The sequence below is a fragment of the Opisthocomus hoazin genome, chromosome Z (assembly GCF_030867145.1).
Source record: "Opisthocomus hoazin isolate bOpiHoa1 chromosome Z, bOpiHoa1.hap1, whole genome shotgun sequence".
Taxonomy (NCBI): domain Eukaryota; kingdom Metazoa; phylum Chordata; class Aves; order Opisthocomiformes; family Opisthocomidae; genus Opisthocomus; species Opisthocomus hoazin.
In genome coordinates this window covers 68,973,427-68,997,501 of record NC_134454.1, presented here as the reverse complement: position 1 = coordinate 68,997,501, position 24,075 = coordinate 68,973,427, and the positions used below count along the sequence as shown (strand labels likewise).

The 24,075-nt window shown below is 39.8% G+C and overlaps 1 protein-coding gene across 6 annotated transcripts in view; it reads right to left on the bottom strand.

Annotated features, from left to right (window-relative positions):
• PDE4D (phosphodiesterase 4D) overlaps positions 1 to 24,075 on the bottom strand; it is a 436,095-nt gene that overhangs the window by 92,126 nt on the left and 319,894 nt on the right. For all 6 annotated transcript variants that reach the window (XM_075447148.1, XM_075447149.1, XM_075447152.1 and 3 more), the window contains 2 exons: positions 23,599 to 23,672; positions 22,339 to 22,388 (listed from right to left, as the gene is read on the bottom strand). In XM_075447148.1, coding sequence (XP_075303263.1) covers positions 22,339 to 22,388; positions 23,599 to 23,672 — 124 coding nt within the window. The remainder of the gene's footprint in view (positions 1 to 22,338; positions 22,389 to 23,598; positions 23,673 to 24,075) is intronic.

Sequence of the window (24,075 nt, the reverse complement as noted above, 5' to 3'; positions counted from 1 at the left end):
GGAGGTGCGTCAGCCTCTGCCCTGGCAACCACCGAGCGCCTCCGAGGCGGCCCCAGCTGACGGGCTGGCGCTTTGTTCCCCACCAGACACACAAATTCGGAGGGCCACCTCCAACCGCCCACCCCTCGGAGGTCTCGGCCGCTACCGAGCGCGGCCCGTCACCGCGACCGCCGGGCTGACGCGCGGGCCGCGCCGCCGGCACGGGGACTCGGGGGGCGCCGTCCCGGAGCGCGTCTCTCGCCCCGGCGCCCGCTCCCCCCGCCGCAGCCGGGCGGGCGGGGAAGCGGGGGCCACCAACACCCCCCCCGCCCCCCCCGCCTCCACGGGCGGCAGCGCTGCGGGCGGGCCCGGCCCCCCCGCCGCGGCCGCCTCGCTGACGTCAATGGCATTCTTATCGCGCCGCCTGCGACAGCAGCCGCAGCCCTCAGAGCCCGCTCTCGCTCGGGCCGCCGCCAAGCTGCGGAGTGGAGCCGGCGGAAGACGGGGCGGCCGCCCCGCGCCCGGCCCTCGGCTGTGCCCGGCCCGGCCCGGCCTCCTCCCGCCCTCCCGCGTCTGCCTCGCACAGGCGGCCGCCCCGCTGAGCGCTCCTGGACGAGCTTCTGCCGGCGGGGCAGGGAACCTTCTGGAACCTTCTGAGCTCCACGGGAGGCAGGCGAAGGCCCTTCTGGAGACACAGGAGGTTTTGACAGCGCGGCCTCCGGCTGAGGTGTCTAAGCTGTAAGCCCCGAGGGGCCGAGTCCACTCCCCGCCGTGTCTGTTGGGCGCCAGGCTGGGCACCGGGTGACGTGGGCCTGGTGGCGGCAGCGCAAGGGAGAGGCCTGGCGGGAAGCAGCGGCTGCAGACACCTCGTGGACAGCGCTTAACGCACGCGTGGCGGTGGGGCCACGACGTCGGACTGACGACGGTGACAACAACTTTCTGAGCTTTCGTGAGATTAAAACCTTTCCAAGCCTGAGCTGGTGGGAAGACTGTGGCAGAAGGGGACAGCGATGGCTGGTTTGGTGGTGTGTGGTGTAACTGGATTTACACCGACACCTGTGTAGTGAAGTGCTTGCGAGGTGCAGCATGTCAGTCTGGTTTGCACCTCACGACTGATGCAGCCGACTGCGAGTGATCTTCATCAGCTGCTGCTGCAGATGTCACGTCTCACAAGCCTTCCTGTCCTGCCTGCGCCCCTACTACACATCCATGCCTTTGTGTGTTGTCTGTACGTACACATGCACACCCCCCGAGGTATTCTGTACATACGCATATGTACGAAATCCAGCAATTTGAATTTTGCAAAATTATTGCAGTTTCTGTCCTTCTAGCTAAAGCAAAATTCCCTTTTGAATGAAACACATTAGCGTCATCTCAGCCCCAGTCTTTCCACATACAGGTATCAATCCCTGGATTGTTTCTTTTTTTACAGTCTGATACATGCTAACACAGTGTTCGTTGACCTATAGGCTGTTCCACTGCATGACACAAAGCATTAACGCTCGCACCCACCCAAGAAGTGAGTGCCAAATCACACTCAGGCCTAGAAAAAACAGTTAAAACTCCATTACTTTTTGAAAGAATTACAGCTGTTGGCCCTGTATATGAATTCAGCTCACAAAGCGGGAAGCGGCACCTCGATGGGTCTACAGAGGCAAAGCATGACAGACTGGAGAGCTGCAGATGCAGCTGCTGCTCATGAGGTCTTCGCATTGTTTCACCATAATACCTATACTTCATAAATATTGCTGTTACTTGTGATTTGAAAAGCTTTTCTTCAAGTGGATGGCTGTGAACAGATAATGGAATAGAAAAATGGTATGGAGACTATGCTTGTTCCTTTCCTGCTCACTAAGCACATCACTCATTTCAGATGCCCTTTTGTCAATTACAGGAAGTGACTAATTTCCTCAGAAGCCAATAGGACTCAAACAGGTTGATCTGTAAGAGAAATGAGTGGAAATCTAGCAACTTTTTCTTAATCTGATAATCATGCTATTCCTGGTCATGGTGGCCGCTGTCTTTTGCAAAAATGGTAGAAAATGTAAGGGAGAAAACAGAAAAACAGAGTCTGTCCCCTATCTATGTTATTCAGAATAACTTTCTTCTTCAGAAGTTCAGATGTGTTATATATGCGTCCTGCCGCTTCAACAGGATTAAGCCACAGTTGGCCTTTGCTGAAAAAATGACTGAAAAAAAGGTGTCAAGAATGGTTTGTGGCAACCAGGCTTAATCCATTCACAGACAGCCCTCTAAAGACAGGACAAAATTCCTTATTTTTTTAAAATTGGCCTGTAGTTGTCAGTCTTCCAGATGGAGCAATAAAGGTGCAAATACAAACCAGCCATCAGCTTTGTCAGTGAAAACCACTGCCACCCCACCAAATGGCATGTTGTGACAGGAATGCTATCACTCATGCCACCTATGTACCGAAGTGAAAACCCAGTGAAAGCAAAGCTGAGAAATTAAGTCAAATCTAGGCTAGGCCTGAAAAGGCTTAATCAAATCCTGCTCGCTGAGGTGGTTGTTTCAATCCCAGACTGGACAGTCAAACAAAGAACAGTCACTGAGATGCGAGTGAAATGGAATCCAGCTTTCTACTCTGTAAAACACACTTTGAAAGAATGGTTAGGCTTCATGCATACTGTTCTGTGACAGACTATTAGAAAACAATTTTGCCTAAATTCTGTTTATATTGAATACAATCATTTTAAGATCCAGTAGAACTGGCACCTTTGAATGAGGATTTTTATGCCAAGAGTCCCTCACTACAGCCTATGATGAATTCAGGAGTCTCTGTCACCAGGAAAATAATACTTTGCTCTTTGTTTGTGTATTGATTTTGAATGAAATTCAAAAGTTATTGTGAGACTTCTGAGTCTAAGCTTATAAAAAGCAATTCTGATCGTGTAACTCTTAAATGGGGTAAGAATTCTACTTGTCTAGGATGTAGATTCCATTTGAAATCATCAATATAACAGCAAAGCCTGCCAGAAAAGAATTGCTACACTATACAAACAGCTTTGTCTTTGCACTTGCAAGAGTAAATAAAATCCTAATGATTGTGACATTTATAAAGGTATTCTGAGACCATCTGAAAAGATTATAAAATTGACCCTTCTTATTAGTATATTTTAAAAAAAGGTTTGTAATGCTTTCTGAATCTGATATGAAGATATTAGAACATTATTGACCTGGCAGAGACCTACATTTACAAAGTTAATACGTATACTGTACCTGGATGGAATATCAATATACTAAAAACTAAAAGTCAAGCAATTTTAAAGTTAGAAGCCAGATTATATTTTTTCTGAGGATTAGTAGCCAGAGGATATATATTTCCTTAAGTGTGACTTTTTTTAGCCGGGTATTTTTGATGCATGCAACTAGCAGACACACACACAATTACAACTGCTGATCCATGCCCTTTGCCTGAGGAGTAGCCTAGAAATTCCATTCCCATTTACAGTTGTGATGGACTACGGTCTGTTATGCTAGCACTTCCACTTCACAGGAGAGCCTGACATTTATTCTTAGCAATGCATTTTCAAAGTATTAGCAACACTGAAGCCATCTTTTTGCATTACAGGATTTTCTGTAATGGCAAGAAGTGGAAACTGCAGTCTTAAAATATGGCCAGATAGACATAGTGGCCACGTAAGCATCATGAATAACATTCTCTTCACAGAGAAAGCCTTTACAAAAAAGTACAGTGAGCAGAACCTTTTTGTCGCCCCTTTAAAGAACAATTCCTGTTTCCAGCCTCAGCTAACAAAACAGACTGTATGGAAAGAACAAATTTAAGAACACAATCTCCTGAATCCTTTTCTTTCTGCTAAACAACTTCACACGTAAAGTGACTGATTAAGACGACAGGTTGACCATGAGCCAGCAGTGTGCCCTGGCTGCCAAGAAGGCCAATGGCATTCTGGGATGCATCAAGAGGAGTGTGGCCAGCAGATCGAGGGAGGTTCTGCTTCCCCTCTGCACTGCCCTAGTGAGGCCCCATCTGGAGTACTCTGTCCAGTTCTGGGCTCCCCAGTTCAAGAAAGATGAAGAGCTACTGGAGAGTGTCCAGCGGAGGGCTACAAGGATGGTGAGGGGACTGGAACGAGGAGAGGCTGAGGGAGCTGGGCTTGTTCAACCTGAAGAAGAGAAGGCTGAGAGGGGACCTAATAAATGCTTACAAATATCTGAAGGGTGGGTGTCAGGAGGATGGGGCCAAGCTCTTTTCAGTGGTGTCCAGTGACAGGACAAGGGGCAATGGGCACAAACTGAAGCACAGGAAGTTCTGTCTGAACATGAGGAAGAACTTCTTCCCTCTGAGGGTGACGGAGCACTGGAACAGGCTGCCCAGGGAGGTTGTGGAGTCTCCTTCTCTGGAGATATTCAAGACCCGCCTGGACAAGGTCCTGTGCAGCCTGCTGTAGGTGACTCTGCTTTGGCAGGAGGGTTGGACTAGATGACCCACAGACGTCCCTTCCAACCCCAAACATTCTGTGATTCTGTGATTGTGTGGGGAGCAATCTTTTCTATGGAACAGTTCATACTTTAGTTTACTATGCCAATTACATAGACTAAAGCCTTCTTTTTTAATGAACCTGACAGCTGTATGGTAACAGTCTACCCTCCAGCAACACAACACATAGCTGAGTTTCAGAACTGCTAGAAGCAATTCTGTGTAACAGGAAGGTGGCTAGTTCGGACTTCACATGCGATATGTTTTGTTTAAAGCTGTGTTCAACCAGGATGGGATCATAGTATGAGCAGATATAGCTAAACCAGCTTTAATCTGACAGCCATGAAGCTGTGAGACTGTGGATTTTAGCCTGGGACTTTACTAGTACTGGGCTCTTCCTCAGGTCGATGAGAGGCACACTTTCCTCCTTCGCTCCTGCTGGTGCCTGCTAACTGAATGTAGTGAGCTCAGCTATATCCATATGTCTTGAAGTCCTCCTCATTGGCCAGGCTGCTTTAGCACATGCTGGAGAAACTTGCTCCCTGTGCAGCAATATGAACGCTAGCTTCCAAATAACCTTGTCTAAGCATTGCCAGGTGATGAGATAATCAGTAAGTCCGACAACAAAATGGTAATCTGCTGAAATACTGTAGTACTGGGCTTTGCCGTGGGGGATATTTGAGCTAGTGTTAACAAATTCATTATTTTTCCTAGAATGAAGTTTATAAGGCATTTAATATTAATCATTTTACATTTAGGAATGGTGAAACTATAGCATTGGCATAAGCTGCACACAAGGCAAAAAAAAAAGAAAGAGAATGTTCTAAGTGAGTTTATTACCCAACAGCTAGAAATATTCCTTGAACAATTCTGAAAGATTTTAAAAAAACAAGAGTGCTAAATGTTGATTTAAGAACTATGGTTATTTAATAGATTAAAAACCGTTGCAACATAACTGAATCCAGAATTATAAGCAGAGACGTGAAGGTGCTTAGGTCTAGTCCTGCTTTTGTAACTGCTTATACACAATCTATTTTGTCAAGTTTTTCCATGTAGGTCTAGAATTGTTCTAACCTCTCTAAGCCTCTGCATGTGACGGTTTTTGTTGTGTTTTGTTTTTTTTTTTCCCAGCTGCTGCTGTTGGTTTGTAAAGAGGATGTGAAGGAAAATAATGATAAAGATAATAGATCGTAAAGATATGATCACACATTGCAGGATTGCATTTAAAGAAAAACACAAAGACATTTAAGTAGGAGAAGACAGGACAAATTGTAAGTCAAGTCATAAAAGGTGTAGAAGAAAGAAATAATTAAAGAAAAACATGCATAAGGAGAAGAAAGTAAAATAGGGATTTTGCTTTAGAGGAATAAACTGAAATTAAGAAATAGCAAACATTCAATTTGTAGCAAGATTCTCTGCTTTAACAGAAGCCTTTTTCGCCCTCTGCAACTTGCTGACCAAATGTAAAAAATGACATTAAATGTGTAGTATACCCAGCAGACTCTATCAAGACGTTGTCAGACTTCAAGCCTTCCTCATGCTATTCATACTAGACCGTACTAGTGTGTAGTATGATCACACCATGTAGAGTTACTCCTTCTGCCTCCCTCTGCAGCTGGATTTTTGAATGGCTGATCACGAGATTGTCAGTCTCACAGCCATTAATGGATTTGTCCTCACAATGGGGTAGGCAGCGTGAGAGAGGAAGCCACAAGTGCGTGTGTGATAGGAAGCTCAGAACTAATTCCTGGTGTGAGTCTGTGTCCGTACAGCCAGCTTCTGAAGGCAGCCTGTGTTGCAGTCAAAGGCTTTCGTGCTGCTGGCCATGAACAGTCTCTGTCGTGCCATTGTAGCAGCAGAGCTTCAGGAGCACGGAGCCCTCTCAGGCTGCAGAACTCCCAGCTGCCCACCGAGTCCCATGCTCAGCATGCTGCTGTTTTGACTAAGCTGTCTAAGCTTTCCTCTGTGGTCAGACTTATGCATATGGACCCCAACAACTTAGCCTGAAAGCTGCAACACATGAAAATGTGTTTCAAGTTCCCTGACTGTTTTGTCTTGTTGGAAATGTCACTCTGCATCTTGCACCTTTTTCCCAATGAGAAGATTGAAAACTTTCCAAAACAGTTTTAAAACACTATGTCTAAAGTGAAAAATAATCTGCGTAATAATATATAGTTGCCGTTTCTGAATATATTAACAACTGATTGATTTATTACATTTTGAAATCCAGGTAATAAGCACTGTTAATCTTCACTAAGCTGATTTTTAACAAGCCGTGGGTATTTGTGACATACAGTCATTTTCTCAACAAAACGAAGATGAAACTATTTACCTCAGCAAACTGTTCTCCAGGTGAACCATTTTGGGTGACAACATCATTGTTCATTTCAGTTTTTAACACACTTTGCTTATACTCAGTATACAGTGGAGTCTGTACAGTTAAACCTTACTTTGGACCTTTTCTGTCTAAGGATTATATGTCTCCTCAGCTAAAATCTGCGTTAGAGTTAATGGGTGATTGTCCTGTTCTCAGAGACATGAACTTGCTGTGCTGTTCATCTGAGTTTCATGTCTGAATATCACATCTGGATAGTGATCTACACTTTGATGTGCAAGACTTTTTCACATATATGAGAAAACGGCAGCTGAATCTTTAAAATGAATCACTGTTGTTTCAGAAAGAAATCCACTTGGGACAAAGAGGTTAAAAGAAAGTAAAAAGAATTTTGGCAGTATGAAAGCTGAAGGTGTGCTTTTGCATTTTAAGTATTAATCAGGTAGATAAGGAAAATGTGCATCTACGTGACATTTTGTGTAATTTTAATTTCTTTCTAAGTATTTTTGAAAGACTCTAAAACCCAACCTTGTTTTATCGGTTTAACTGAGATTCCAGTAAAACTAGTTTTGCTGTATCAACCCTACTGCTGTATTTCAATATATAGTCTCATTTACAGCAATTCAGATTGCCACTTTGTGAGGATTAAATGATGACAGCATGATGAAAGGCAAGCTCATGGGTTCATATACTTCTACACAGTTCCTTCATTCATTTTACAAGTGTGACTATTGTCAAATCCCTTAATCTGGTTAACTGTTTAATGGGATTGAATTACTTCAGCATCACACAGAAATGTTTGCCTGTGATCTGGGCCATCTTTCTGCCAGTCAAATAACATGTTTATTTTTGTGGAAACTTTCCAGCTCTGGAATGCAGAACGCTGTATGCCTGCTAAGGTTTTCAATGGCAGCTAATGATCTAAGGCAACATTTAACACAGCCGTATCTTCAGAAACCTGTATAAACTCAGCACTACTCTTTTACAGTTGTACAGCTTAAGCTAAATTCAAATTCCCAGTTTATACCACTGTTTCTGCTTAAATCTGCCCTTGCAGCGGCCCATTCATTTGTTTTCAGACAAGAATTTGAATAGCTGTGTAGTGAATCAACTGGAAAACTTCAAAGATTAAAAAAAAAAAGAAAAAATAATCCAGGTTATTTTTCAGTCTGTTGGGTTCCTTCATGATTTCACCCTGTGTCTGCACAGACAACTTGATAGCATATTGCAGGGAGTAATGAGAGGAAAGAAATGAGTGATAAGGTTCAGGAATGACATAAACTGATCCTTTTGCTCAAAAATACATGTTGAGCCATAGCCTATGTCCCATTTAAATCTATGGGACCTAAATAGATGCCTCAAGTTTTCTGAAGCAAGGCTTAAAGTAGTTAAATCACAGGCAATTAAAAAGAAGCATGGTGATTTTTTAAACCAATTGAGTTGAAATTTGGTGGTGTCTCTCAATGAAGCAGAAGGAGTCTGTGTTATCAGTGTGCAAGGCAGACCTGGAGAAACCATGCAGAACATGAGAAAGTCAAATGGTCTTCTTTGACTGTGGTTCAAACTATGAAAAATGTTCCCACTTGTTGCTAACACTTCTACAGGAAGTGTAGACAGAAAGTCTGTAGATTTTCAGAAAAAAAAGGCTCCTGAGGAGTACAAAGATTAAGTACAAATATTGCATATGCTTCTGTCAGTTGATTACATTATCTAGTATGCATGACAGAGTTTAGATGGTAGACCTGACTAGTTTTAAATAAGGATTTAACTCATAGCTGTTTCATACCATTAGTGACTCCAAAGGAAATTGTATCAATCTAGTTTTAGGAATGCTTTTTCAGACATAATGACAGAAGTTTGCTTTAAAATTGGATTCATGTCCCTTTGCATGATCACTTTTCATCTCCCTTTTTAAAACTGAGCAATTTATTCCAGAACATTGCAGTAGCAGTCAGCGTCTTGAAATACTGCCTCTGGAAGGCAGCATCTAACATCTTCTTGGGAGGAAGGTGGATATTTTATGCTGTATTTTAATTTTTTGGCTGGATGGAGTTGCTACTTTTCATCAAAGAACTATAGCTAATGTGAAAACTTATTACATTTTGATTTTATTCTATGAAATTTTATTCTTTAGACTACTGATGTCAACATTTTTATTTTGCAAAAGGAAATGTGGCTCTAGTAGATGTTTTACAATCCAGCCCTGTGGGATTGAGCTGTGCTTGGAAGGAATGCCTATAGTACTGGCCTCTTACAGAACCATCAAAACCTACAGTTTTCAAAAATCAATTTCTATCAGTAAATCTATGTATACTACGAAGTAGAAATACCTATTGATTTTAACAATGAATCTCCAAAGAGATTCTTGGAAAATCTGTGCTGTTTTAATGGCCTGTATTTTATAGACAAGAGTAACACCATTTTTGGAGAAAAGAGATTTCAAGGTAGAACTGGCAAGTACTTCAGCATACCAATTCTTACTACAAACACATACTATTTGCTGAAGCAACAGTTACTCCTTTGAGCATCAACTCTGTGTTCCAGTGGATCTGTTTAGACAGTACCAATTGTGGAACAGAATTGTGCCTCTCTTCTTTGGAATGTGTCCTGAGGCTACAAGGATCCTTTGTCTTCCCAGTGTCTTCCCCCACTAGAGCTTATCACTGCATCGTATCATACTGCCACCTGTACCTCCTAAAGAGCAAATAAGCCATACAGGAAAGGTAGTGAGACATAGAACTCAAGGGAGTGTAAATCTGCAAGGAGGGTAGAACTGCACTACAGCAGAGCAAAGTATTGCGATAGACTCATTGGTGCTGCAGCTTCAGGTTTTACTCAGCAAAACAAAGGCTTGCAGACTTCAGCGTGAGAATTAGCAGGAGCAAAGAAATCACATTTTGGTTTCACAATATCGTACAGTGAAAATCTATGGCTGAAAAGTAACATGCTTACATACATTTCCAAGTAGCAGAAGCATGTGAGAACTAAATGGTTTCACCACCTGACTACTGCTTTCCTGTGTGAAAGGCATATGCATAGTATGTGTGTCAGCTGCTTGCTCTTTCTCTGAAAATAGTGTATTGAACTGCAAAGACATAGATTGCTGTAGGACTAATCCCCCTCTGCCTGTCTCCTTTGTCTGATAGATGTTCAGAGCTGAAGACTGAATGGGGAATGACAAGGTTCAAACAGCCTTTTTATCTGATATGCCAAAAAAGTTTTGAGAATCGCCAAAAAAGGTTTGAGTATCACCAAAAAAAAAAGTGACATACTGGAGAAGAAAAGTATTTCTGTATCTGAAATGCTGAAACAGATCATACAGTTTCCTTTTTGTTTAGGAAACAGAAAGGACAGAATACAAAAAGCAGGATGCAGGGGGTGGGGGGGTGGGGTGTGTGTGTATCATTTGCCATGGCTGCTTCTGCTTTTTGCCAAACTCCACTTAAAAAGAAAAAAACCTTCCCAAAAGTCTGATCAAGTCTGATTATCCTTTTTCCCTTTAAGAAGTGGGATTCAAAAATGATAATATTAACAACAACCACCACCACACCACATCAACACCAATAACAGTAACAGTATTAAAGACTTTTCCCGAAACAAACGTTGGTTTCTTTCTCAATTAGCTGCCTCCCATTGTCTGTCAGACCTTTCTGCATCCCATTGGTAACAGTTAGCTCAGGTAGCCAGACTACGTCAAATTGTTTTCCAATTTTCTCCTTCATTTCTTTGGCACTGACTTCTTCATGGGCTTTTTCTTCTAGTCATCTTTGCACTCCTTCGGTTAGTCAATGGTTCCTACAGTATGTCCACTAAGTAAACCAATTGCATATGGATTACTTAATAGAAAGGGAATCTTTAAATGCTTGCTAAACTAGTAGTCACTTCTGTAACATATTCCTGAGTTACTTCCTGTTTCTTTAGCATAGTAATAAGTTATCTAGTGGCAAAAGTCACTCACTCAGATGTAATTCTTAATTATTATTAAGGAAAGAAACTTTTTATAGTATTATCCTGTGATTTAAGAGAGATTGCCTTAATTTGTTGTCTGTCATCTTTATTTTTTATGTGGTTTAGAATTAGTTCAACTCCAGATCTAATTTACACTTTCAAAGATAATTATCAGTTGCAGAAATTAATTTAAAATACTGCTTGGGGAAAGAATAATGAATTAGATTGGCAATTTGCTACTAGCATTTTAATGTAAATGTTTGGGAATAATTTTTAATATTTAGTATCAACTAAAACTTTATGCATGTGGCCACAGCTGCTTCATTAATTCAGAATATCATCATAATGGGGATAAAATCAAGACATTCCTGCCACAAATAAGTCTGCTCCTCCGCAAGGCGGACCTTAATCTTCTTAACTGTCAGCTGATTCAGGACTATGATAAAAGCCTCAAAATTTTCCAATTCTATTAACAGAAAGCAAGAGTCAGAGCTGTGCAAACCTGCCCAAGTACTATGGCTTGGATCTGGTTATGAAATTTTAAAGAAGTCATACCCTGGTGCTTTTAGTATTTCAAGTTAAAGTTCTCCATTAAGAACTACTGGCTCTTTCAGTGCCTTCTATCATTTCCCTCAAAGTCCCAGAGCAAGTCTGGTAAATTCCCTGTGGCAATTCTTCCCTGGCAGGTTTCTGCTAGGAAATGCCTTATGTTATTTGGGACTATGTTAGGCTGCCCACTGCTGGTGCCTCTTTTATGAATAGTGACAACAAAGTAACGTCTATTGGGTGACTCTCAAAGTGTTGCCTAGGCACCTGGGGGTTTAGGGCCTCCGCAGAGCACTCGGACTTTGCCTGAGACGCCTGCTTGCCTCTCCTGACTGTGCAGAAAGCCTGTGACTGTTCAGAGGGATTTGATATACTGTGCCAGCTAACTGGAAGCATGAAACACAGGGGCATGTCTGAATACGTTACTAAGGTATGCCCACCAGTTACTTCCATGCTGACCAGTTATTTCCATACTTCCCGATTCCCACCACCAAAGGTCTTCTGAGGTGAGTCGCCTAACACAGGAAAAAAAGATCTTTTTGCTTGAAGATGTTAGAACAACTGGCCTGAGAGCAGAAGTCTGAGTTTTAGGTGTTCCTGATTCTTGAATTTTTTGATCCCAGTTCCTGAGAAAGTACAGTAGGCACAAGCTGATTGTTCTACTGTGCCAGACCTGGAATTACTCCTTCCAGCTGAAGATGAGTCACTTTGCAGAATGCAATGCAAAATGCATGAGGTCAGACAGAGAATGAGCAAAAGGGAGGCTGTCCCTATTGTCTGGTAATGAGGTCACTCCTGGAGATGTTGTGCAGGGACAGGTCCTAAACTGTGAGCACTACTCCTAGGGTAATTTATTTGTTTTATCTGAGCACAGACAAAAGATTGTGTGGAGAGACCTGCAGAACTTCCTAGTCCACAAAAGGAGAGCTATTATTTTTGCTTTTTCTCCACAGTTGTCTGACCATGGCTGCTGGCTGCTCTGACTCACTGCTTTCTTCGGGCTCCATGCTTAAGAATCTGCGTATAATCAAGCAGAACTTAGGCACTTTAATGGATGATCTCGATGTAGCCCTTAATTTTTAAACGGATACTTAGGAAAGTGAATAGGATTTCGTGGACCGGTTTCTCAGTAAACCTGTTAATGGAAAAGAGATCCACTTTCAAATCTATCTTTTCAATTGGGCAGAAGATAATGTGTCACTGATCAGAGATGTCAGAAGCTGCATGAAGTGTGAAGCGAAGGTGCACTCAGACTGCATCCAACGGTCATACCAGAAGCCACATACATACGCACAGTTTTGTTTTCTATATTCATCAGCCAACGGGCTGCAATCTTAACAGGAATGAGAAGAATGACGTAGATGAGTCCTGTGTTTCTTTCTGATTCTTCTCACCTCAGTCCTACTAACCAAACCACCTTTCACTCTTTTCAGTTTTTCTGCTGTTGTTATCGATACGGTAAATGCAGCCTGGGGTCACATACAATTCTCAGCTACCAGTGACTGTAAGTGACATAGCTGGGCTGAAAGGAGAAGAGGAAGCACAGGAAGCTTGTCATCCTGTCTGTCTTGACAGTTTGGGTGAAATGGTGATATGGGGAACTTTTACTGATGCAGCAAAACATAAGACCAATTTAAAGGTGAGAAGCAAAGATCTGTGTTGCGTTGCTTATCAACTTATCAGTGTGGAGACTGATAATGCTTCATGTTTTCTTTTGGAACTGATCACTATTCTAACTCCAAAATGTGTGAGTCTATTTCAAAATCAAGGCTGTGCTACACTGCAGTCTTAAGGAAAAGTAACCTGAAGTGCTGGATGAAGCTTACAAGCAGAGGTCAGCGCTGTGTTGCCTGCTAGTCTTCATGCACTTTGATAACCTAACTACATGTTTCCACGAGAACAGACTGTTAAAAAATTAAAAGTCGTACATAAGGGCCAAGTGTTGTACTTTACACACTGCGTAACAGCTGCAGTTGTTTTCTAATTATTGAGTCAGATGGATAGTTTCAATTACATGGACTTTATTGTCAGGAATATTTCAAACTACGATTATACTTCTCTGTTTAAGTAACTTGCAGTTTTATGAAGGCTTACACATTTGACTATTAGGTATCAGTGCTGAAGTACAAATCAAAAGGTATGTGTAACACTGGGTAAAATGCATCTTTTCATAATGCATGCTAATTAGCATTTTTAAGGAACATACTGTAAACCACCATTTTGCTATTAGTATAGTGAGGGCAAGTCATTGTTTAAACATCTTAGGTGATCCAGAAAACTCATAGGTTTCTTACACTTTCACTGCATAGAAAGCCTGAATTTTTCAGATTTTTCTACGGTGCTGTGCAGTAATCAAATGTACAGACTATTCTATTTTGTACCCTGGTTTCATTCACTTCCTTGAATGTGAAATAATACCTAAACAGCTTATGTTGTCCAAAACCACATCAATCCTCTTCCTGCTGTTCTGCTTCAAGACAGTTAATCACTGTTTAACAAACCTACCAAACTTAAAAGGAGCACTAGATAAACATTTCATTTGGAATCTCTCATTCAGTAGAAAAGTTTTGCAACATTAAAATAAATCAAGATGGAGAAAGCATTCAGTAAGCCTTCACAGTTGTATCCTGTCAATACTAGCCTATTCCCTAAACCAAGGAGGAGGGCTGAACTGGAGGCACAAATACTATACCCTTTAAAAGGTATAGTATTTATATATATATAAAAGGTATATATATAAAAAAATCACTCATTTTAAGCAGGTATTTTTTCATTATAGCACATGACAGTGCTGCACGACTGTGATACAGAGAGCTAGTTTTTCACAGAAAATAAGCAAATGTGGCCTCCGTTTATGAATATCAAATACCCACAAACTCTGCATGTGCAAGCAAACAAGCTGCTGGTTCACCCCCAAAGGTGACAAAGTCACTGTGCAAGACTGGGTGGGGAGCAGACCTCTGTCTCTCCGATTCCCTGCCTGTTCACTGCATACATTGTTTACTATGGGCAGGAGACATATGAATGAATTTCAGTCCAAATGTAATTTGTGCCCTGTATCTCTCAAAGCAATATGATTTTGTTTTTATTGTGGGTAAGAAGGCTGTAAATGAGATAACTCTTCTTTTAGCTATCATGACCTAGATAAGGCCTTTAATGATTAACTAAAAAGAGTAGCTCATGTAAATATCACTGTTTTCCAAATCTGTTTTATTAACACAAAATATTACTGATCATTAAAAAAAAACAATATACGAGCCTCTTAAAGTACTTTGTACAGTAGTGATGGAGGTTTGGTTCAACTCTGCTGAAGCTGATGATTGGCAATCCTCTGTTCAGAACGTTTGTTGGAAAATTGTGAGTTCGTTTTGCAAATAGATAAGCTGAAACTAGCTAAAACAAAGGACATCTGCATTGCTAGTCGTTACGGAAGAGGCATTTCACTGGAAGCTAAATCTGTATTTACTCTGGATTGCACAGTAGAAATCTGTTTCTTTTTATCTGCTATCTCAATTGCACAACAAGAAAAAAATGCCAGTCCATAATGCATCACCCTAAATATTGAACAGCATAATTTATTTTCTCAAACTGAAGCTTGACACATGCATTCATAGTAGAGTATATCACATAAATGTGAATTGGTTCTGGTCTAAAAAGACAACAGAATGGAATACTTTCTAGGGCCAGATATATCTTAGACTTTACCAGTAATTGCAATATTGCCACCAATCATAATAAACCTGTTCAAGAAGGCACTGCACACCATGTAAACCAGTCATTTAGTTTTTAATCCTCCTTCCATCTCAGCCATCTGTTTCTGCTGTCCTTTCAGTATATAAAGCCCTGAGATCAGTACCTTACATAACTCTAAAACTGAACAAGGATGCAGACCACAAATAAAATTCAATATTATATAACAGCAGCTTAATGAAAAAAGCACAAAGCCTTTTGAAACTCCATTCCATATGAAGGACTACTGATCTTCTAACTGAATTGTTATTTTATGTATTAATACCAAATTTAGATTGATTAATCCAAATAGTGGATTACAGACCAGTGTTAATTGTTATGATATTGTTAAAAGTTATTGTTATGAATTGTTAAAAGTTATGATAAAATATATTTTTCTGACCAAAAAAGATGTGTCTTCCTTTTCCTTAGCAATTTCCTCTGTAGTTTCACATTGCGTACTGAGCTTCAAAACTTGATGGCACTGTAGATGCTTAAGGGTCAGAAGTAACAGCAGCAAGAGGAAGCAACAACTGAAGAGAAGAATGGTCCTTACGCATTGGTCTGTGCCATACAGAGGTCTAGGTAACATCAGCCATATTTTATTTTAATTTTTTAGACATGAAATGACTTCTTTGTAGAGGATGGTGAAGTTCTGAAAGGATGTTATAGACATGAAAGAGCAACAGGATTGCGTAGATGATAATTAAGTCCAAGAAACCAGGATAAAGAAGTCAGCTCTGAATTCTACAACTTTTTTTGTGTCAAGTATGTCAATTTAATATACAATAGAATATTAGGCCTGGGGTGTGAGTTGGTAAGAGGCCTTTTCTTTTGTTTATAAAGAAAGAAGGTGAGTTGAATAGAAATAACGGAATGATAAATACATATCCATCTGATGGACAGTGACAAGTAGAACTTGTGTGTATATGCGCTATGGGTATCTTCCAAAAAACACATTTTCAGGACTCCATTAATATGAACAGCTTAATATAGGTATATAACCTTCTGCATAGTTTTCCTCCAGTTTTCCAGTTCCTCTCTCTTGTTCTACTACTCTTCACATAGCATAAAATCCACACCAACCAACACAATGTGCTGGTTTTTTGGTCTATCTGAGAAAACAGTTGTAATGAGTATGGTTGTCTTCACATAGTTAAAATAAAGGGGTAAATTCAAAAGCATTTGCAGAAGTTAGAAGGACAGACTTAACTGACTCTTACTAAGAATTATGGTTCTAAATGCCAGTATTGAACATAATCCTTTAGGAATTAAACTGAGGTGGACCAGCATGTGTGTGCCAGTGACTTTTGTGCATGTAAAGCACTTGTAATGATTGAATTCAGCCACTGGTGATGTGCCCTGTTAACCTGCCACGAGTCTGCAGATACACATCTGCTGACTTCTCAGATAATACATGGCATTTATTACAGACTGAAACATGTGAAAATGCTACAGATCACCTTCATTAAAATTATTGTCTGAGGTGAATTAAATTAATTCAAACTATCCATACGCATAAGGGCATAAGCAAAAGTACAATGAACAGAACATTTACATATCATTCATTATACTGCACAAAGAACAAAGGCTATTTTATGAAAAACATCCCCCTTTAAAACCAGGGTGTCAGGTTTCTCCAGTGCTTCGGAAAGCACCCTTCACTCAATACACTGGGGTGAGGGTTTCAGAACATTTTACCTCGCTTCTGCCAGAAGTTTGGCAGTGCAGTGTACCATAAGAATCCTTCTCTGCAATAAGATTAAAATATATTCAGTGGGCAAATTAAGTAAGAGTGGGAAGTTCTCATTATAAATGTAATCCTACTGACTAAATCTAGAGGAGTGATACGTACACTGCAATTACGTCTTGAATAGGGCATGTTTTGTATATCTGCCTAAATCTCAGTGTGAAATCTAAGGTCTTTAGCATTTTAAACTGTGACACTGATACTGTATTATGAGATTTCTTCTGTTAAAAATCTGAAATAGTCTGTATTTTTAACCCTATGGTCTCACAGACATTAGGATCCCCTCAATCCCATATACCCACTGCCAAGCTAGTGGCAATTACCCCAGTATTGCATGAATTAACCTCTATAAGGCATCCATTTTTGCTTTTCTTTGTCCACTCCTATTCTCATGTTTACTTTGTCCCCTGCTGTGCTCTGGCTCAGTCCCCGGCACAGGAAAGGTTAAAAGGCATTTGGATCATTGAGGACATCTCCATGCAGTGACACACTGTACAGTTAGGCCCTAAAAGAGTCAGCAGGGTATGTAACACTTTGCCTTCTGGAATTTTGAACAGTTTAAAGCATATCAAGAATATTACTTCTTACTGAACAAGAATTTATTCTATTTCATTGTAATTTATTCCATTTTAATTCCATCCTGTTATTCAATAAAAACTTTCAGTTACAGAACTGGTATTGGTGAGATACACTTGTATACATATACATACTCAAAATAATCTATTATTCCTAATGCCATAAGATGTGACCTACTGATCTTCATCTGTAACCTTTGTTTTTTCTTGTTAAGTCCTGCTGCTTGTATTTAGAAATTTAGTCTCTATGAATATAGATGTTTAGCTTACCATAGTGATATTTGTTTAAATGTATCCTACTGAAAGACAGGAGGATAATCTTTAATTAACTAATTATTACTGATTTATTAAATAATGATTGATTATACTTTCAACGTACTAAAATAAAATCTCTTGCAAAAGACTGGTAGATCCCATTTCACAATCATAAACTTAACTGGGAAACCTGAAGCTAATCAATACAAATCATGAAATGTGTTGGACAAATCCCATGAAAAACATGCAAGAAATTTCATTTAATTAGCAGCATATTGATTTTTCCTGGATTTAAGATGCAGAGCCATGCATATAAAGAGTGTAACTTGAGTCCAATAGAAGCAATGAAAGCATGGAGTAGCAAATTAATTCAGTTAGATCTACAACCTCATAATCTTTGCTTTTTGTATACGTGACAAAATCTGAAGGGGTTTTCCTGACACTCAGCCACATGCTTCCTACGTTTTAATAAACAAAATCTAGAGGTATCTGGTAGCGTGTTACTGAATAATTCCATATGCTTTCCTCTATCGGATGAAATAGGTTTGGAAAGTTTTTGATGTAAAATTGTAACATATGAATAACTTCTCAGAAGTGCAATTTTGCAACTATGATTTATTTTCTGGCTAAATTAAGTGACTTTTTTGTTACATATACATGTCTTCCCTTAGAAGTCCTTTGGCACTGCATTTATAATATAAAGGACCAGTTATGCAATCCTCATTTACGTCCACTTCAAAGCTATTACTATGAATTACGTATTATGTGCATCTAATGTGTGTATATATACGAATCAGACCCTGTGTCTGTGACTTCAGTTTAACTACGCCTTGCCAGTTATCAGTAGTTGTGATAGTACTCATAGGGTCGGAAACTCATTCTCTTGGGCAAATTTACCTCCTTCTGCACGCAGAATCTTGGCACAGAAAAGCAGCTGCCACAATGAGTTTGCAAGTTGTCATTAGTGGACAGAGAAATTGTGGGATCTCTTATCTGTTTTAAATCTGACACACATAAAGAAAGACCTTATATGATTCCTTATTAATTTAAATTATTTTGATTTAGAAGTGCAAGTATTAGAACTGTGGAAATCAAAAGACATCTAATGCTGGCTCACTTTTTCATCAGTTAAAATGTGCAAGCTCAATCCTTGAGTCACAGCTAGGTGTTTGTTTTTTTTAAAATGAAACGTTATTTATAATTCACTGGTTGTGTTAAGAGAATTACTATCAACTTGAAATGAAACACCATTCATATCACTGCCTGGAAAATGTGACTCACGGTGAGAGGAACCCCTCTTCTGGTTGAATCATGGAACGCCGCATGTGGAATCACTGTACAGCAAACAGGGAGTTATCCCAGGCTGGTCTCAGTTGTGGGAGAGAGATGGAACTTTTAGTGAGCAATTCATCTCCCTTTGAAGAAGACATTGAACATAACTCAGTTTGCATGTCTGCTTATTCACACTGACTATAAGGGACTCTAAAGAGCCTTGACAAAATAGATACCTGCATCCTAGGTGTGTAAAGCAGGTAAGAAAAGTGCCATGTAAGAAGTCTGTTGTGACATGGAAAGGTCCCACCTCCTACCCCCTGACTGGTCAGCAAAAGGAACAATCAGCATGCTGTGGCATACATGGCTGATATTGAAGATCAGGTATGCCATTGGTGCTTATGAGCTTCTTTTGACAGTTTCAAAAAGGGCTTCCTGCGGATATACTGAATAGAAAGACCATATTTTGATCATTTTGATCATCAACTTCCACATATTTACATTGAAAAATCATTGCAAGTTTTAAGGCCACCATGGTTGCTACTGCTTCTAAAAATTTGAACATTTGATTCCTGTGCTGCTTCACTTCTCAATTCCACAGTTTCTTACTTTTTGCTAATGCGTTTTCTCCCACATTTATGCCTCAGGCTGAATTCTTAGAATAGTAAATGGGAGAATTTTGCTCTTGCTATTTTAGTCACTTTGCTTTACCAAACCTCTTTTCACGTTTCCCTTATCGTTTTCCCCGTATCTTCTGCAGTAGTTCCCTTTTGCTACACTTTTGCTTTCTGTGATCTTCCCTTTCCTCAGTTAAGAGTCTTCTCAAAGACACTCTTCCAGGAAGCTCAGGAACATAAAGCCCTCCATCTGAAGTGTCCGTTTCTAGTTTAGCTTTGATGTGCTTTAGCGACACTGTGCCTTCCAGTCACCTAGTTTATTACACTGGTGATGAGCTCTTGCTGAGATTGCCAGCTGAGCCATCTGGGTGATGTGATTGGGCTCTACCTGTCTGGTGTTCTTTCTCTGTATACTCCATGACACGAACTCTGAGAACAGCAGGACCAGGAGAATTTCTCAGCAGGAAAGATCTGCACAAGCTGCATTCCAAACACTCCCCAGAAGAATTCAGAAAGTTTAGTACCATCGGAAAGGGTTTTCAGTCCTTCTGTGAAGAGCAGGAAGAGTGTTTGTAATGCATATCTTCTTTCCTGGCATAGCACTCCAGTGCAACATGTTTTACTGGGATTTTATATGCCGCAAGAAAGCACCTATGCATACTTCCACGCTTATGCCATGAAATTTGTTGCTATGGAAATATCAAAACCAGTCTGTGACTAAGAATGAGCAAACCCATTCAGGCAAAATAGTATTCAGCCTCATTTCCATTCAACAGTCAAAATGAATTGTAGCCATTTTCATGCTTTATAGTGGCTTAGTATCTTTCCTATATCATTAAAGTCTTTTAGCCACTTACATCCAATGCACGCAAGCCCCAGTTCAATGCATAATTTGGGCACAGCAATTCCAGCAGCACCTCTGAGAAATTAGATTAAACTAAATTAGATTAAATTATCCTTACTATTCTTTGCCTTCTCTTGCTTCCTTTAGATTTCTTGGCACAGAGGCATTTTCTAGATTAGTTGCAGCACTGACTACACCACCTTCCTTCTAAACATTAAATCTTCAAATGATTTATTGCTTCTGATATGCAGAATGCACTCTGGGGACTAACTGAATGGAAATCTTCCTGTCGAGGGGAATTAAGAAGGGCAACAGTGACTTCCAGCAGAGTGTGTCTTGGGTCCTGCTGCCTGAGCAGCTTCTCCTGTGGCAGAAAAGAAGCTGACCTGAGGCAAACAACTGTGGAAGAGCACGTAAGGCAGGCTCACTGTGTGCTCACAGGCATGCGTACCTTCTCTTCCAGATATCACATTTTCTTTTACTGTCAGGGATTTCGTTATGTTATAGGCTTTCTAAAGTTTGTCCCTTGGAGCCAAAGAGAGGGCCATATTTTCCAGGGTCTCTGTCTGGTTAAGTTAACAGATTTCTGAATGACTGTGTTGTATGACACAAAAATCCCACTATTAGAAACAGGTGTAACATCTATCAATAACTGAAATGTCTCTTGGAGAGTAATTTGAAACCAATGCCCTAAATTACCTCTTAAATGAATACATTAACATAGGATTATGATTATAATAATAACAGATTACTGATCTAAGCATTTATCTGTCTCCCTTTCCTATTTATTTAATCACCATGAATTTAAGTATGACTGCAGAACATTCTTAACTAAGGATGCTTTTCTGTTTATAGAATAGACTTAAAGATTTAACCCTCTGTTCCCTGAGAAGCCCTACACAAAAATGCTCAGAATACATGATGAGTTCCCAGGGGAGTAAAATTCTACAGAACTGCCAAGACTGGATCTTCTAGAGGTAAATATGGATATTATGTGAGGCTAGATGAAAAAAACTAACAATGTTAACACACTCCAGAGCCTATGGACAAAAACTATTAAACATGACAAAGCTGCACTTCTCCTCAAAATAGGTGAAGTACTGTTTTTCCTTGGGTTAAATACCTGTTATACCCTTGAGAAGACAAGAGGTATTTTGAAAATTCTGGAAATGTTAAGTTTTAAGTTTAAATGATAAATTGCCGGTTTAGTTAAATGTCTGTATACTTTGATGGAGAGTCAAAGAAAATGCTCTTTCAGTCTGCCAACACACTGTAGAGAATGTAACAACCTGGAAAATTACACAGTGTAAGAACACATGGATTAACATGATGTAAAAAATATGAGGTCAAATAAGGTATGCTCCCATAAAGATGTCCAAGACCACACTGCCATAATAATAACCAGAAGTGCTGCAGGGTAAAATTTTCAAGTGTTCACCTAACTTACAATGCCAGTCCTGTTTTCAAGTTTGTGTTTCTTTTGAAATAATAGTGTCTTTTACAAAGGAATTATTTTTCTCTTACACACTTGCAAAGGTTAGAGCAATAGAATTTGCCATCCTGAATCAGAAAAGTAAGTTTTGAAAGTTTCTCGTAATTGCCTAAGGGCTTGTAATGCGAAGACTTTGCCTCGGTACAGCTACAGAACTGCATGTCCCAAATAAAGGATCGATGCATTCCTCATACCATTTTTTTCCATTACATTTCACTGCAAAAAGTTACTAATGAAGGTAATCATGACATGGGCACACACTGGTATATGTGGAAAAAACCACAGTTTGGGAAAGAACTTAAACCAGGATAATAAGAGAGAAGCCAGAAAGCTAGCAAGATACAATACCAAAAGTCACCAATTTGAGTCACCACATGACTCAAGTCCTCTTTAATAAAACAGATATAAGGATATGAAACAATATAACATTATTATTATAAAAGGCAGTTTTCAGTGAGACTTTTTATAAATAAATATTAAATTTAGAAACCCAAGATGGTTTCACAGAGGAATTTTAGTCATATTAATTACTCTTACCTGTTATAGTTGCTTTGTTAATAGATGGTTGGTTACACATTGGTGATCGTCTGTTTAAAAGAAAAGAAAAAAAAAGTATAAGCCTGATAAACTCCCAGATGACTGAATCCTTGAACAATACAATAGAAAATACATTTCCTTGGGAAAGGAATACTCTGGCATTGCCAAAGAAAAATTTCACTTTGAACAGATATTTCTAGTGTAGAAGGGAATTCACAACTGACCCTGAAGTATCTTTGCATATTGCGGACTCCAAGAGAGGAATATTTCAGGAATTTACAAGTTCATTAAAAACCTGCCTAATTACACCTAGAGCTTACACCTAGCCTGAAGTTTGGTTTATATACATAGTTATCATTATTCTAACATGGCCTGCACTACCTACGTTCTCTGACCTGAAATACTTTTTTTAAAAAAAAACAATTGTCACTCTATTATTTTGCATATACATTTCACATACTATTTTGTGTATACCTTTGACAATAATCTCTAGGGCAAACAGCTCAGTGGGCTGCTTTGGCCATAGAAAAAAGCTAGAAGTTGCTGGTCTGACATGGCTGCATAGGCATGTGTGAATGACTGCAAGCAGGGACCACACAGGGTCCGCATATTCCAGTGAAGGGGGTTGGAAATATCTCTTTGTGGCACTGCATAAGCAATGGTAGGCAGCTGTCTTTGGAATGCTACTGACTTGTAAGTTTTAGAGACACACACTTTGGGTGAGGGAAATGACTCCACTACAAAATTCGCCAGTGTCATTGACGTAAATGTTAACTGTGACGCTGTAACACGACTGGAGAAAGATCATATTTATAATGTCTCATTTACAATCATGAACTAATCTGGATAAGTGGGATGTCATTATCTTGGATGAGTTAGGCAGAGTTGTAGGTTCAGATCATGCAAGTAGTTCACAATGAGTGTAGCTGTCTGCTCACTTTGGTTCATTTGCAAGACTCAGACCCTGCTTCCATGATCATCTTTGAATGATCTTTGACATATGACTAATTTATTGAAAATCATGTAAATCGCACAAAAACACTCCAAGTTTATGCAAGGACAGTAAGGCAAGAGCAATCAGTACGCAAGGGGTCTGTTGTCTCAGCTATCAACTTCAAGGGATTATTAAACTCATTACTCATCACACGTTTTATGCAGATTTGGCGACACAGACTGAAATCTGTAACATCTGATTGTTATTTCTGGTTTACATTTAAAAATACTACTTCACAAGTTTAGTGGCCAAAAATTGACACTTACTTGCTGGGTGCCCGATCTTGTAAATTGGTTAATGCAGCAAAGTTATTCCGTACAGTACGCAGGCTGGCCAGCACCTGGAACAGACAAAAAGGTTTCAGTCTAAATTTCTGCACAGGTGAGACAACTGATTTACCTTCGCTCCACTGTGCTGAAACAAAAAGAAAAGAACATTGCAAAACAACTGTAAAAGGTTTCCAGGGTTGGTTTGTGAGAAGCCTTTGACCATTATTTAACAATAACATGTCTGTAATACAAGTGCAATAGTTTATTTCTTTTTTTTCCTCATAAACAACTCATTATTTGTTTAAAGACAGACTTACTTGAAGAGTAGGAAAGTTTTTCACAGAATACTACTTAGTTCTCTAAAATGACCATAAAAGCATTCATGTTTCAAAGATAATAGCCCATTCAAGCCTAATATTTCATGCATAAGAAATGATTACAGAACTTTCCATTTGCAGTTCAGCCCCCACAAAC